Here is a 15,037-nt window from a genome sequence, read left to right as displayed (position 1 = left end):
ATCCGCAGAAGAAATGACTTCATGTTTTTATTAAACCTCAAAAGGGTTTTGGGGACATGTTAGAGATGCAAGGTTATTTTGATATATCAAGGAGGACAACTTCTTTTTTCTTTTTCGGACTCTGTTTTGCAACAATTCTGCTTTCAAAAAATATTAATTCATACTTCAGACTACGTAGGTCATAGTCATTCCCAGAAATGAACCAATTTCCACAGAAAACCTTAGACATACGTGTAAACACCAATTTGTCAGGGAGCAGCAGCTCCTGTGAAGGCATGGTGCAGAAAGAGCCACGAGTAAGCACCTTTGCTCAGGTGCCTCCCCCTTGTGCTGACACCCCCAGTCCTGCCATCGCCCCTCAACTGACCACAGCAGTGACACTCAAGTGTCCTGGGTTCCTGTGACTATTGTCAACAGATACCATCTATTATCATCTCTCCGTGCAGACTTCACGCAGAATACAAAGTAAAGCATCAGTTAAGCAAAAAATAGTTAATTTTAGGCATCTGAGTTTCTGACAAGCTCCCAGTATTTAAAGCTCTGCAAGTGTTTTTAACTGTCAAAACTTTTAACTTACAGGACATAAGACAGCACATGTTTAAACATAACTTCCAGTAAAAATAGCTCTTTCTATATATAAAGCCAAGAAGAAAAATACACTGACTGCATGACATACAGGCAAATCCTATCTTGACTTTCTTGGGGGAGAGGGCTGGAACAGACAACATCTCGAGATTGCTTCCAACCTCAATGATTCTACAATACAGAAACATTATCCAAATTACCCCTGGAGAACCAAACAGTAGAATATTCAAGTGATTCACACAAAGTAATACCTCAAGTTTCTTTGGCAGAACAAGAAACTGTCATGTCCGGATTATTCCCAGGTCTCAGGTCCCAACTACCAGACCATCCCTCCCCTACCGTATACTGTGAGCACAGGAAATAATCACATAAACGGAAACCTTTTGGAAGAAAGTGCGTATGCTTTGGTCAAACAATCACCGAAAGACCAGCAATAGCCTGTAAAATTTACGCTTACATTGCTTGCACATTGTGAAATAAACACATATGCAACATGTCCATGTTTTGATATGTATTTTTATTTCCCTGCAGTTTTCACTTATCAAGAACAAGTAACAGGGAAAGTTGTCTGAACTAGTGCATAAACAAACATTCTGAAACACCACTACACGTATCTAATTTACAAGAACCGTATAAAAAAAGTCACTAAAACACTACACTACGAAGGTGTCCAACGCTTACAGTCAGACTTTTTCCAACCCGTTACTTGCCTTGTAGCCACAGGAAAACTCTCCAAAATTGAAAAGACAATCTTGCCACAACCCTCCCTCCCCCCCACCACCTGGGATGGCTCGATATCTAGACATCCAATAATTAATTATTGCAATGATATATAATGCAATACATACCTGGTAAAATATCCTTTATGTGGTGTGTTACAGTTTTAAAGCCGGTTAAAATATGCAGTCTTCAGATAAAATGTAATCAGTTGAAAATTTTCTCATATCTGCACAATTTTATATGTGCTAGATGCATAATTTTCCTAGTCAGTTTTTTTCCTGTGTAATTATTTTTTATAAACTGGTATTATAAATAGAAATATACATTCAAAATATATGGAAAAGTGAGTTACTACATTAAATTTGCATGTATCGATCCATCCCTTTCCCCTGCACAGTAATAGAAAATACTATTTTGCCTTGAACTTCATATTTGACAGTGAAATGCCACTAAAGTATTTACCAAAAAGTCCATCTAGTCAAATTGTGAAACAAAATGAACCAAGTGAAAACTTTACATTTCCTTTAGAAAAAAATTACAAGAATTTTGTTTCCTAGCTATGAATCTTTAACTTTTTTTTTTTTAGACACAAAGTTGGATTTATTTGTACAAGATACAAAATGTAAACATGGCAAAATAAATAGTTAAAACAAGTGATGCAGGATCCCATTTCATGCTCATGATCCCATTAAAGAATTATTTTTTAATCCATTCAGTTGCAAATTCAAGTGCAAAAGCATGATGATGAATATCTACTATTCAAGTAACAGAAATAATATTGATGATACAAATAAACTATTTTACAAGGTAGTGATTTTCCCAATTTTACAAAATTTACATTATATATCGACTTAATACACGATATAATGATAGTCCATTTAGGTCCATTTTAGTTCTCTGTGATCCACAGAGTGCTGTATTTTGCATTCAGTTGGAATATAAATGACTACACCATTAGCACAGGTTGAGACACTGCTCTGAGGTTATGTCACTTCCATGGCTACTGTTGTCTCTGCTATGCCATTTAAACCCAGTCGTTCTGGTTCATGGTTCTCTCTGCAAGAAAAGAAATATTCAACAGTTACAGGTAGAACATCAACGCTTCCATACTCAGTTTCACTAATTTCTTACATGTGCTACGTGTTTTTACACAGCTGTTACCTGGATTAGGGAGAGACCTTAGCACATACACTAGAAACAGATTGCTTAAAATTAAATACTGGCATTTAAGAACTGCTTTTACTCCACTGACAGTGCAGTCCCTTCTACAAATTACTGCATTTAACTGTAAATTACCAGCGCAAATTATGGATAAGAGTACTAAAAAGTCAAAAATCTCCTGAAGGAGCAAAGTCAAGATATACCATGACGACTCAGTACCGATTATTCTGTTAGTGAGCAAAGCACTGTTCTAACAGTTTCCCCTCCACCCCCAATTCCGCTTTAGCACTAGCACAAGAAATCTCAAATATTTTTCTAATTTATTATCATCCTCTGTAGAGAAGGCTAAGACCTACTCAGCTAAGGTAGTACTTTTCAAGGCATATGCTGACCTGACTTGAAATACCTCTCTGACTTGAGGGAAATAAAAACTAAATGCATTCATGATAAATAAGTACACTTTAAGGCATGCTGGCTAATTTAAAAATACCTTTTTCTCAATCTATGCAGTTACTAAATTATACATGCAATTTTCCATCTCAAAAAGCTCTTTTTAACCTCTCCAGAAGCATTATGAAATAATCAGTAAGCCACATTTGCTAATATCCATTTTTTACTCTTCTAATTCATAAACAGATGTGACTTTTTTTTAAGCATCACACAAACCAGCAGAGACTTAAAACAAAGCCCAAATATTGTCATTTTCAGAAAACTTGGCCAGCTGCAAGCTCCTGACACTCTTGTGAAACATCTTCTAAGTATCCTGAAATAATAGTGCTGCTGTTCAATGAGATAAACATCTATTTATATAAGTAAAATGAAGGCTGACACATATCTGGTTTTATCTTACATGAATATATAACACATATATCCATATGTATATATAAAATAGGTATGTGCCAGCCTGCATCTTACCATATGGGGACAAAAGTTATGGAGAGAACTTGCGGAGAGTTTGATAGAATCTACCTGAAAGTGCTGCATGAGAAGGGACAAATGAAAAAGGTTAAACTGAAGCCATTTTAAACACAACTGAAGTTTACCAGAAAATCAGCGCAAACCACTTGGGGGTTAACCTACAAAATCAGCTCTTGTGGTTTGTCATGGCCACACTGAAGATGCCAGCAGCTGGCTGTTTTTGTGAGGTTCAAGCTATACTGAGAAGTCTCCCAGAGGTGCAAACAATTCTATTTAGTGCTCTAGTGCAGAGTTGGGCACATCTATAGAGACATTTATGTAGCACAAATGTAAGCTAGAACTGCTCCAGCTCGCTAGAGACTTACCTTGCTATACTGCTGATGGCACTGCTAGGAGTTACCTTTGGCACTCTGTCCATACTGGCAGCAACTGTGGCAAGTTTTAAGGCTGTTGGCGATGGTGCTGAAGTCCTTGTATTGATATGCACATTGACCGGAGAAACAACACTGACATTGTTGAGGTGCACTGCGTTTGTCAGGCAAGAATTGTTCATGGGAAGCGTTTGAGGGCTGCTTGTGCACAATGCTGGAATTAAGTGGTTTGTGGTGGTGTGGCCAACTGTCCTTACAAGCTGTACAGTTGAAATCCCTGGGCTGGATGATAAAGCCATGTTGGTGGAGTACAAAGTTCTAGAGGTTCCTGTTACAAAACAAATGTTGTTAATTAAAAATATGCCATTCCTTAGATTCAAAGACAAAGATTAATCTCAAGGGTAATGCTTTGATTATATGTGTCACTGGAATCGTGCAAGAATCTGTTTTTTAAAGATTCACTTCAGAAATTCACATTAGAAATGTTTCCTGGGTTTTTTTTTCATTCACAAGAACATCAGAAAGTGGAAGAAGTTACTATATGACAAAGAACTTTCACTGCCCAACTTTGTATGCTTCATTTTGGATGCCTTAAAGGGGCAACATTCCCCATGAAAATAAATCGAATGGAGAACACCTTAGCTGAGCAACTTCAGACACTGACTGTGAAGCCAAATTCTGATGCTTTGAAGCCAAATTCTGATGCTTTTAATCACCTCCTCCCTTGTTCTGCTGGCAACGTAAGAAGGTTCTGGGGATCAGTCACCCTCAAGGCAGCAAAACTAGGGGTCTAAGAGTGGGCAAAATAGAAAACTCCTTTCAGATTATGCTGCAGTGCTCTGTTTGCACTCCAGAGTTGTGGGTAACTTCAGGTTTCACAGCGTATTTTCAAACCAGAGGTTCTCAAACGTCATCTTGGTATCCTAGTTATTCACTATTCTGATTCCGATCACAATGGAAACTAGATACATTTTCTCCTATATCCTTATTCCTGAAAAAAAATCTGCTTTTAGCTAACACTTCCTCATTTAAAAATCTTCCTATCCTAAATAGAAATAGCTATTTTACATCATTGCCACTTACAGCTTTAGAACGTTAACAGAAGCCTAATTTTATACACATAATATTTGCAATGGTTTTCATCAATCATAAAGCTGTATACCACGTATCGGCATGGTACGCTACCATGTGTCTGATCTTACACCCCCCAAAACGTTACCCTCTCAGATACAATCTTAGAGAATTATACATAGTTGTCTTTTTCTTTCCTGGAACTGTTCCAGTATATTGATTTTATTCAGTTGTGGTTTTTCTCCCCTCTATTCATTTCATATTGTCATTAACCCATCCTGGCAGAAGGTCTATAAAACTAATCACATCATTAGCTGTTAAAGCAACAAATTACTCTAAAAGCCTTTTATTTGTTATTGCAGTCAAATTCCAAATAACATTTGTCTCTCTGCTACATGGCTGCTGCACCAGCATGACTGGCGTTACTGCTTCTGGCAATGGACGTTCAGGAGAGAGGGCAGAGGGAAGGTGGGGGATGCCAATGTCTACATTTTTGTCTGAATTTAGGAGGAATCTAAATGCAATGAAATCTGAAACTTACAGTAATGTCAAAAGAACTGCTAGGAGCAGTTGATTAGTATGTTTTTGTCTGAATACTCAAGTGAGATAATGACCAAATAACACAGCAACTTTTCTATTTCCTTCTCAAGGTACTTAATGTTTTAAGCAATTATTTTTTTAATTACACATTCACACTGTTTTTAAAATGCTGTCACTTATGCTTCTGATCACAACAGATTAGCAAAAGATAAAAGCCTACAGAAGAAAACAGAAGCAACGCTCTTCCAACGTAAAAGAGCATTTGGTAGTTTTATTACCATAATAACCTACACACCATTGCACAAAAGTATTTTAAAGAACAATATTTAAAACTATCACAATTAATATACTTGATTTTTTTAAGTAGTTTTTTAGAAATCAGAAAAAAGATCAGCTGACATATTCTCAGCTCACAGCAGACCACGAGTTTTAAGAAGTCATCACCTGAAGGCTGGACAACACCATTAATATTGTTGTGGCTGGCGTTTTGTTCCTTCGGTACCTCACTGCGACTCGGAGCAGGTGCACTAACCACTGCAGATGCAGCAAAGTGGGCACTGGCTGAATCAAGTGTTTTTGACATACAGTCAGAGGTGCTGGAGCCCTGTGTCAACAAAAAAAAAAGTCTTTATAATAATCCAAGTACAAAACGAAATACCACATTAGGATTGCTATAATGCACAATTACCAGCAAGTAAATAAATATATCTTCTAAATGTAATCTAATGCACCATAATATTAAATATTTCTGTATCACAAGTCTGATGAAAGGCTGAAAATTAGCGCCCAAATGAGTGTTGAGTAAGTTCTGCCCAATTCAGCCAGTCAGTGACAAATGCAGTTCTTAACATGACAGATAACTTCCAGGATGTGTAGTTCAGCCTGGAGAAGAGAAGGCTCCGTGGAGACCTTCCAGTCCCTCAAGGGGCTCCAGGGAAGCTGGGGAGGGACTCTGGATCAGGGAGGGGAGCCATGGGACGAGGGGGAAGGGTTTTACACTGACAGAGGGGAGATTGAGATGAGATGTGAGGCAGAAATTGTTTGCTGTGAGGGCAGTGAGCCCCTGGCCCAGGTTGTCCAGAGAAGCTGTGGCTGCCCCATCCCTGGAGGGGTTCAAGGCCAGGTTGGCCGGGGCTTGGAGCAACCTGGGCTGGTGGGAGGTGTCCCTGCCCAGGGCAGGGGCTTGGAACGAGATGATCCTTAAGGTCCCTTCCAACCCAAATCATTCTATGATTCTGTGTATTTGAGAAGCTTCCTCTAAGAAAACAACTATGCCTTAAGTTTCCTTCTTTCTTCTTCTGCCTCCAGGCAGAAATACACTGCAACTGCAAATCTAAAGAATCTTCAGTATTTATGGTACATTCATTCTGATGGAGCAATTTGTACCACAACGTTAACTGCCCACCGCATTCTGGAAGTCTTCTACTAGCCCAGTTTCTCCGAAAGAACGGTAAGTACTAGAAAGACACCCTGAAATAGCTTAATGTATCACTCCACACTTTCAATTTATATTAACTAAGAAAATTACTTTCCATAGACATTCAGAGTGTCTTAAAAATCCAAAATTCATTCCTTTTGTTTAGATATCCTGGTATCATGTCTTTACACTTACAAAAAACGTAATCAGTAACTGCCAATACAGAATCCCTGATTAATCAAAGTAGAAAACACTGAGGGGAAGGGACAAACAGCGCTGGCAATTACATATAGTATGCTCAAAGTAAAATAAGTTTTCCTAGTAATAAGTCAGATGCAATAGCTTTTAGATTTCCTCAGTCAGAAATCCACAGAAAACTAAGCTCGACAGAAAAACATAGATTCTTTCCTTGCAAGGCATTACAGAGGAAAAGTGCGATTCTTTTAGAAGACAGAAGTAGTAACATTGGGGATGGGGAAGGAATCCAATTAAATATGCAAAACTATGTATTTTCCCCTCAGAAGCTACCAATTTTTAGTACTCACAGAACATCTGTTCATAAGAGAATACATTACCTCGTGAAGTAGCTTTAATAAACAAGTCTCTTCAGAGCACTTATACAAAGGAAGACAGAACCAGTGAAAACAGTACGACTTGACCAAGCACTCGCTATTTCTACACTGACTCTGTGGACGCAATTAACACATTCAAATATGAAGTCTCTTACTCAACTTGTAAAATGTAGCCATGATACATAACTTAAAAAAAAAAACCCCACCAACAGGTTTTGATGTTGAAACTCAAAATATTATCTCATTCCAAACAGAAAAATGGAAGCAAGGTATTTGTACTAGCTACAGCGTAAGTTGCCTTCTGGCCATTATATGGCAAATTGGAAAAGTATCTCCACCAAAACTCATTCTAAAGTTTAACATATTTACTGAGGTGATACATTAAGCATATAAGAGATGAAAACCACAGCAAGCAAAAAGGAAGATATCAGCATATGATGACATTTAAGGTGCATTACCTGTGCTTTCGGATGTGTCTGCTGTGAGGAATGCTGAGATTGCTGTTTCTGCTGAAGCTGAGCAAGTTGTTGCCTCTGCATTTGAACTAACTGCTGTTGATGTGTCTGAAATTGTTCCTCTGTGATACCCCCTGTTACTACAGAAAAGAAAGTGAAGGTAGTGTTAAATAGGCCTGCACGAAACAAATACATCTGAAATGCAGGAGCACATCCGTGTTGGATAACAAGTGGTTGAAGACAACATACATTGTGTTAGATGCCTGCAGAGATACATTCTTCATACATTCTTATGTAAAGGAGAGGTCAAGCTAAATTTGTTTGTTTTGTTCTTCTAGCGCTGAATCTATTCATAACAAAAGGATTCACAGTTTTCATTGCTTTTAAGCAGTTTCTATCTTTGGTGGTTTTCCTTCCAGTAGCTTTAAGCAAAAGCTTAAAGAAATTCTTTTCCTGGTTTTCAGAAAACAGGCATGTCCTAAAAATCATAGCTGAGGAAGAAGTACACTGGGCTGAGCTGGATGCCTTCTCTCCCAGTAACCACTGGAAGTTCATTCCTGTACAACTCCTTCCTACAGTCCCTTGTTATTGCCCTTTTCTCTGACACCAGACTGGACTCTGCAAAGGAAGCACACGCCTGGCATTCGAGAACACCTGCTTCAACAGCACAACCAGAATTCATACATTTAAATAGTCTGCACACAGTTCTATACCAATTCTCACTTGAAAGGACTATAAACTAATACACAATGACAAAGCTAATCTCTGGGTCTAAAACTCAGTAAGTGTTTGCAAACATTACAAAGCACTGTTTATTTAGCAAATCCAGTTTAACTTTCCCTAAATAACCGCTCTCCCCCCCCCAACCCTCCCCGAAGGGAATGCTTAAGTTTCATCTGAACAGGATTTTCTCCACAAATTAATTTTTTTAAAAACTGAGTAAGAGTTTAAGAGTGACATAATACATTTGTTTATTTGTGAGAACCAGGTTAACGCAACCCTAGGAGTACAAGACTCTTAAAAAAAGTGAAGGGAATGGCAAAGTCAGAAAAGCTGTTCTCAATGTTCTCTCCACCAAAGAACTGCAAACTCAAACTGAAAATACTGTCAGGTGTTTCACAGTAAAACTTGAGTTTTGTGCAGTTGATGCTAACCTGAGAACCAAGTTCTCCTAGGAGGAAGTAAAAAGAGAATTCACTTTTCAAAGATTCCCATTAACTACAGTTCAGCAGTTTATTATGTTTTTCAAAGACTAAAGCTGTCATTCAGCTCAAACACCTGGATTCTGCAGCAATATCATCACGCTATCTTTCAGGGTCTGGCTCCTTCATTTACTCGTTGTAATACTCATGGTTGTCCTGAAATTCCATTCTGAATAAATACCAAACTTAGACTGTGACTGTTTAGAAATTAGGACTGAACCTTCTTCTCTACTGCTGCATTATTAAAACAGGCCTCAACCACGTTAGGAGGGCACCTAAAAATCCAATGACTTATACAGTTATTCCTATTAGATTCTAGGGATTTTATAATTTCCCACATATTCTAAAGTGAAATTTATTTCACATTTAGCTGTATTTTGTTCCTCTTGAATATTCTTAGCTATTACTACAAGCACTTAACTCAAAAGTTCAGCCAGCTAAACCTGTTAAGTTCCCTCACAACGGTCTCCCAAAACGTGTTGCATTACTAAAGGCAACAGAGCCAAGAACAGCATTATGGAACATTACATATATATATTTCTATTTTTAAGTTCTGAGGTAAGAAATTCCAGAGCATGTCTTTTGATTTATAAGAAGTGTTTTAGAACAAGCTTATACGGCACAAAGAAATACCTAAATTGCATTTAGCTGTAATTAGCTATTATTTGTAGTATTATATTGCACTACAGGGGCATTCATCTAGACTCAAAGTTGTACTCTTCTACGGACTGTAAAGACGTAATATAGAAAGCAGTCACCACACCACAGGATCTCCTAATTTAACCTACATATCAGTTCTGTGTTTTCAATCTCCCATCCTTCTCAGTTTGACACAGACCATGAAGTCATCAAACATTCTATTACAAGGTACAGGGAAGATTATCGTAGTAACATAATAATCACTTAGCCTTTCCACTCAATTCACTACCTTTCACCAGATAGTTATTCAGGGGTGAGACTGAACTCAGCTGTTAGCTTTGTTATAAAACAGCAGATGTTCATTAGCACATTTAATATAATTTGCTTCTGCCAAATCAAACAACTGAAGGGTCCTAGAGAAAAAAAAATAGCAAGCCTCTATGATGCCCCAACATAGCCTTTAAGGTCAGAGTTAAGGGCAATAATTCTGTACTTCTTATAAAAGGTTCTGTTTAGCAGAATTTTACATTCCGCTGCTGAATATCAGTATTTTTTATTTTACCATAGCCTGACTGTATTGAAACACTACAACAGAACAGGGTAAAAAGTCAATGTGAGAGTAAGTCTTCCAGGCTCCTCTCCTTGACAGCTTTGGTTTGGATTATGATGTCACTTCTCTTAGGAGTTGAAGGCTTTAATCAAAGACCATCTTTCAGGCTGCCCCACAAGTGGTATTTCATTAATTCATTCTACATGGTATTTAATTCTCAGAAAAGAAAACAACCCGCCAAGTCTAAAAGGTAAAAGCTTGTTCCATAAGCAAAACTCTTCAGCTGAGAATGCCATCATCTGCAGTTGCTTTTTGTATCTAGAGACATGGTAATGAAACAGGTAACTACTTGAGTGGGTCACTGGAACTGCAGCTGAAGCAGACTGGAAGCCAAATGCAACATACCGACTGTACTGCAAACTGCTGAGGACTTTGCCTAAAGCCTACTTCTTACTTCCATCCCAAAAATCAGTTGAGTCACACTGCAGGAATTCCGCAAGCAGGTTAAGTATTACTTGGCTGTTGTAAGTAGTACCATCCACAAATTCCTGACAACTTCCTTCCTCCATCATCTCTCCTGACGATCAGTTGTACCCCTACCTCATCAGCTGATCTCAGAGATCTTTAGATCAGAGAGCTCTTCTGGAGGTGTCACTGGCAAAGACCAGCTTACCTTTCCAGACACAGTGTGTAAGACTACAAAGAGTTTTCACAACTGATCAAAGGGATCAGATTGTTTCACTGACGTCTCTTAAAGTTCATCAAATTCAGTTTTGCCATTTGCAGTTCTTGTAACATGAGCAAGAGAATAATTTAGCTTGAAACAGTGGTTCTTTATTCATGCACCAATTAGGCACTTTCAAGAAAAGACCAGTCACACATTTTTAAAACAAGTCTTTCTTTCTGTTTGTACAATGCCTAGCATTTGAAGAGTTATCAGAGTAAGAGTTGCTTTATTAACACAAGCAAAAAATACAATGCAGAGGTAACTTAAATATTCTTCTGCACCGAAAACCAAAGCAAGCAACTCCAAGTCTTCTCTAAACTAAAAGAAAAAACAAAACAAAACAATCAGTTTAACCACCGACATTGTTTCCTTTAGAGGTAGCTTTATGCTTACAGGTAAGTGTGCTGTACCATCAACTAATTTCGACAATCACCTCCCAGACAGAATTACTTTAATAAATGCAGCAATAATACCTGTGCTGATTTAATACACAGCCAGACTTTGGCCATCCCTTCTAAAATTTACTCACTATTTACTAAGGAGAAAATCTAACAGCAGTGCCTCTTGCTGACTCGGTTATTTGCTGAGGACTTCTGTTGTCTATTGTCTCTGATCTTTTACTAGAATTACAGGATTTGCTTTGTAATTTAAACCTGTAAAGAAAAAGGTCTTCCATAACCATAAATTTCCCTGCATAATGTACTTCAACTAATGAGTTATCTCTATCAAAATCTAAATGTATTCTTCAGATAATTTCTAAGATTATGTAACCCAAGTTAATTATTATTCCTCTACAAAGCAGCTTAGATCCATCAGATTTGTTTTTATGCATTTTTTTTTTTTAGGTATTTCTCTATAGTCTCCCCTAGCCTTTCCTTTAGTTCTCTTTCCCTAACAGTATGAATCCTGAAGTCCGTGAGTGCTAGTCCGTACGTGCATATCAGGTCTGTCATTAATTTGCCACATAGCACCAACAATTAAGTTTTTTTTATCCTTGTCAATGGCATTAACCTGAATCAGGAAGAGCGGACATTTTTTTCTTATGTATACATAGTTCCCCACGAAAACACTGACACCCCCCCCCCCTTTCCCTGAATATACCGCTTAAACGCTGTTCTCATTTTAGTTTTCTTATTATGTGCCATCTTTCCCCTAGCTACGGGAATTCTCTTCCACTGCTGCAATCTTCATTTATACTAAAGCCAGGTATGAAGATTTCACAAATCTCTTCGACCTTTTTCCTTCACTCATTTCTTCATTTTCCTTCACTCATTTATATTAAAATCAGATATATCAGCTTCCACCCCAAAATATTCTCCTAGTTCTTTAGACTCCACTCAGGGGTGGGGGGAAGTCTCCCAGAGCAGAATTTAAAGCCTTGAAGTTTTACATCTAGCTAATCCTTTACATTATCATTAAAAATCTACAGAAAAAATAATCAACTTAACCTGTATCTTTTTCAGCAACTTTCCTTACCTTGGTGTCATCGTACTTTATTCATGCAAACAGAAATCTTGCAGTATTACTTGCTCTTGTTATATAAAGAGCTACCAGCAAATTCTTCGGTGTTCCTTACAGCTTATGGTCCACGTTTCACATCCTTAACTGACAAGTAGTATTCCTTTCTATTTTCTGCATTTGCTTTAACAAGACACCTCCTGGTGCTTATCCGTAATCCCATCACACCAACCTGCCCCTTTCTGCTACAGCTGCAACTCTCCAGCCCTTCAAGCTCCTTACAAAAAAAATTCATACAAAATATGAGCATAGCACATTATGTCTGTTCTCTCCATACAGCAGAAAAAAATGCTCTTGTGCAAATCTTTTCATGAGAGAGAACAATACAAAGGTTGCAATAACTATACTGAAGAGTAAGTTATGAAAGTAAATATTCTGTGCTTATGTCAGTACTACTCTGATGTTACTTAATATGTTAATGCTTAGTCTTCTAAAACCGTAACATAGAGAAATCTGCTCTTGTTTTCCAAGATATTTAATTTCTATACATGAATTCTAAAGGTATGTTATTGAAGATTAAATACCCAATCCTGCAACTGATGTTAAAAGAGACAGACCATTCCACATCCATATAAAGTTAATTATGGAATTTAGAATCACCCTATTATATTATCTAATCACCCTGTTTTACAATACCTAATACTGCCTATACACAATAGAGTAGGAAAACACTCAGATGCGTGTTGTTGCTTGGTAGGAGATCTCCTTTGGCGTATCTCCAATTGTCCAGCTTTTTAAAGAATCATACATCCTTTTACGATTAGAAAGAAGCGACAGTGTTGAAACTTAAGCAATTACAGCTCATAGTACACGAAGCAAGTGATGTAAAGGCTGCTAGTGTAAACTTAAAGCAATTTTTTCTTTTGGTGGCTTTTATTCCAACTTTAGTGCTTCTATATCCAAATTGCTAACAAAGGGTCTACAAAGATCAGACTTGTTGCACATATTTTATATTTTTGTGAAGAAACTACAAGAATTTTTTATTTCTTTTACATGTAAAACCATTTATAAGTGAATGGCTGTCTTGCTCATCTGGAGCTATCAGGTCATAAAGCCAAACGGACAGAGATGGCTGCACTGGCTGCGACTGTTAGAGGTGATATTTAAGGGGAAAGGCAATCACACTTCATTAATGGCTGATGATTTTCTTAAAAAAAAATAAAATAAAAAAAGAAATGAGAGAAGGTGCATCGCTGGATGCTTCCAGTGTCAAAGTGTTGACTATGACAGCTATCAACAGAAAGTGCTGTTTTCAGACTTTGTCATGCCTGCTCAGTACACTCACTCACTTACTACTGTTTTTCTGAAATGTTTTGGCAAGATTTAAAAAGAAAGACTCCAACTAGAGAAGTGACACCTCTCCTCAAGAGACCAACTGCTTTTCCTTTGCATTTTTAAAGAGCACTCTCCTCTCCTTAAACAAGGTTATACCAATTGAAGTCTTTAAGTCTCAGTCACACCTAAACAATTCTTAAACATGAGCAGAATCCTGGATAAAGCATGTTTAAATCCAGCACTTTATCAAGATTCAATTGAAACTGAAATAAAAGCAGGAGGAAGAGGACTGTTTGTGGAAAACTTCAGTATATTCTAAGAAATACAAAATAGTTAGCTTGTATCTTTAGTTTAGGTACACGTCGCTGCTGAAGATGTTGTTATCAGTCCAGTCACAAGTAAAGACGCTAGAATTCAATATTTTCAGTTCCAGAAGAATTCAAATCCTTGCCTACCTGATATGCCATTCTTGCTGGTGTTCAATAAAGCTACAGATGCTGCAGAAACTCTTTTATTATTCACAGTCTGCCCTGGTTTCCTTGAGGTACATTCTTCGCTATCACTGTCCTGTAGATTTAGTAGCCTTGGCTGAAAACACTGCAGTCGACATGATCTGATATTGCTTAGTATTTCAGGAAGGGACAGTCTGTTTTCACAACGTTTATTGGAAGCATTGGTCCGTGAAAAATTAGAAGAAAAGTCTAAAGTCTGGGAAGAGCTTGAAAAACTGTTCAGCATTTCCGGGTCAATCTGTCTCAAGACAGGATCATGTTCTGTGGATATTCGGTCCATTATAACCCTGATTAAAGAGGATGAAAAAAAATGTTAGTTTAAACTATCTTTTTACTTTTATCCTTTGAAGGGGAATGAAGAGTAAACATGGTGCAACTGTACCTTCCACCCCTGCCAATTCGTCTTCTTGCAAATCCTATACATCTTCTTGGAATTGTAAGGGTTGTAAGGCAATGCCTGAACCTCAGTTTGTCCAATTCTGCCAATTCTGAGCTTTCATATGAAGAATTAGTTTGGTCCAAACGAGGCTGTAAAGAAAAAAGAAAAGGCAAATTTGCACTCATTTAGAGTGTATACTTTGGTTAGGTTACTACTAAGTGATTATCATGCACAGGCTACAGCACAGAAAATGCTGAAAATGCCCATAGAACTATCACTTGATTAATATGCTCAGATCATAAAAGAACTTGGATTTTTTTTATTTTTTTTTTAAAAATACATGAAGCCGAAAATCCTCTTCCCTTGATTAGTCATAAAATTAAGATGCCACAACCAAAATATAGAACAAGTAGAATTCATTCTAC

General features: G+C 37.5%; 1 protein-coding gene across 1 annotated transcript in view; it reads right to left on the bottom strand.

The window, feature by feature from the left end:
* Nucleotides 1-1,082: 1,082 nt before the first annotated feature.
* EPC2 (enhancer of polycomb homolog 2) overlaps nt 1,083-15,037 on the bottom strand; it is a 49,629-nt gene continuing 35,674 nt past the window's right edge. The window contains exons 9-14 of the mRNA XM_074594760.1: nt 14,616-14,761; nt 14,177-14,520; nt 7,814-7,950; nt 5,811-5,970; nt 3,750-4,083; nt 1,083-2,361 (exon numbers count right to left, since the gene is read on the bottom strand). Of these exons, the coding sequence (XP_074450861.1) occupies nt 2,289-2,361; nt 3,750-4,083; nt 5,811-5,970; nt 7,814-7,950; nt 14,177-14,520; nt 14,616-14,761 (1,194 nt within the window). The 3' untranslated portion in view covers nt 1,083-2,288. The remainder of the gene's footprint in view (nt 2,362-3,749; nt 4,084-5,810; nt 5,971-7,813; nt 7,951-14,176; nt 14,521-14,615; nt 14,762-15,037) is intronic.

The sequence above is a fragment of the Larus michahellis genome, chromosome 7 (genome assembly GCF_964199755.1).
Source record: "Larus michahellis chromosome 7, bLarMic1.1, whole genome shotgun sequence".
NCBI classification, from domain to species: domain Eukaryota; kingdom Metazoa; phylum Chordata; class Aves; order Charadriiformes; family Laridae; genus Larus; species Larus michahellis.
This window is presented reverse-complemented; position numbering and strand designations above follow the sequence as displayed.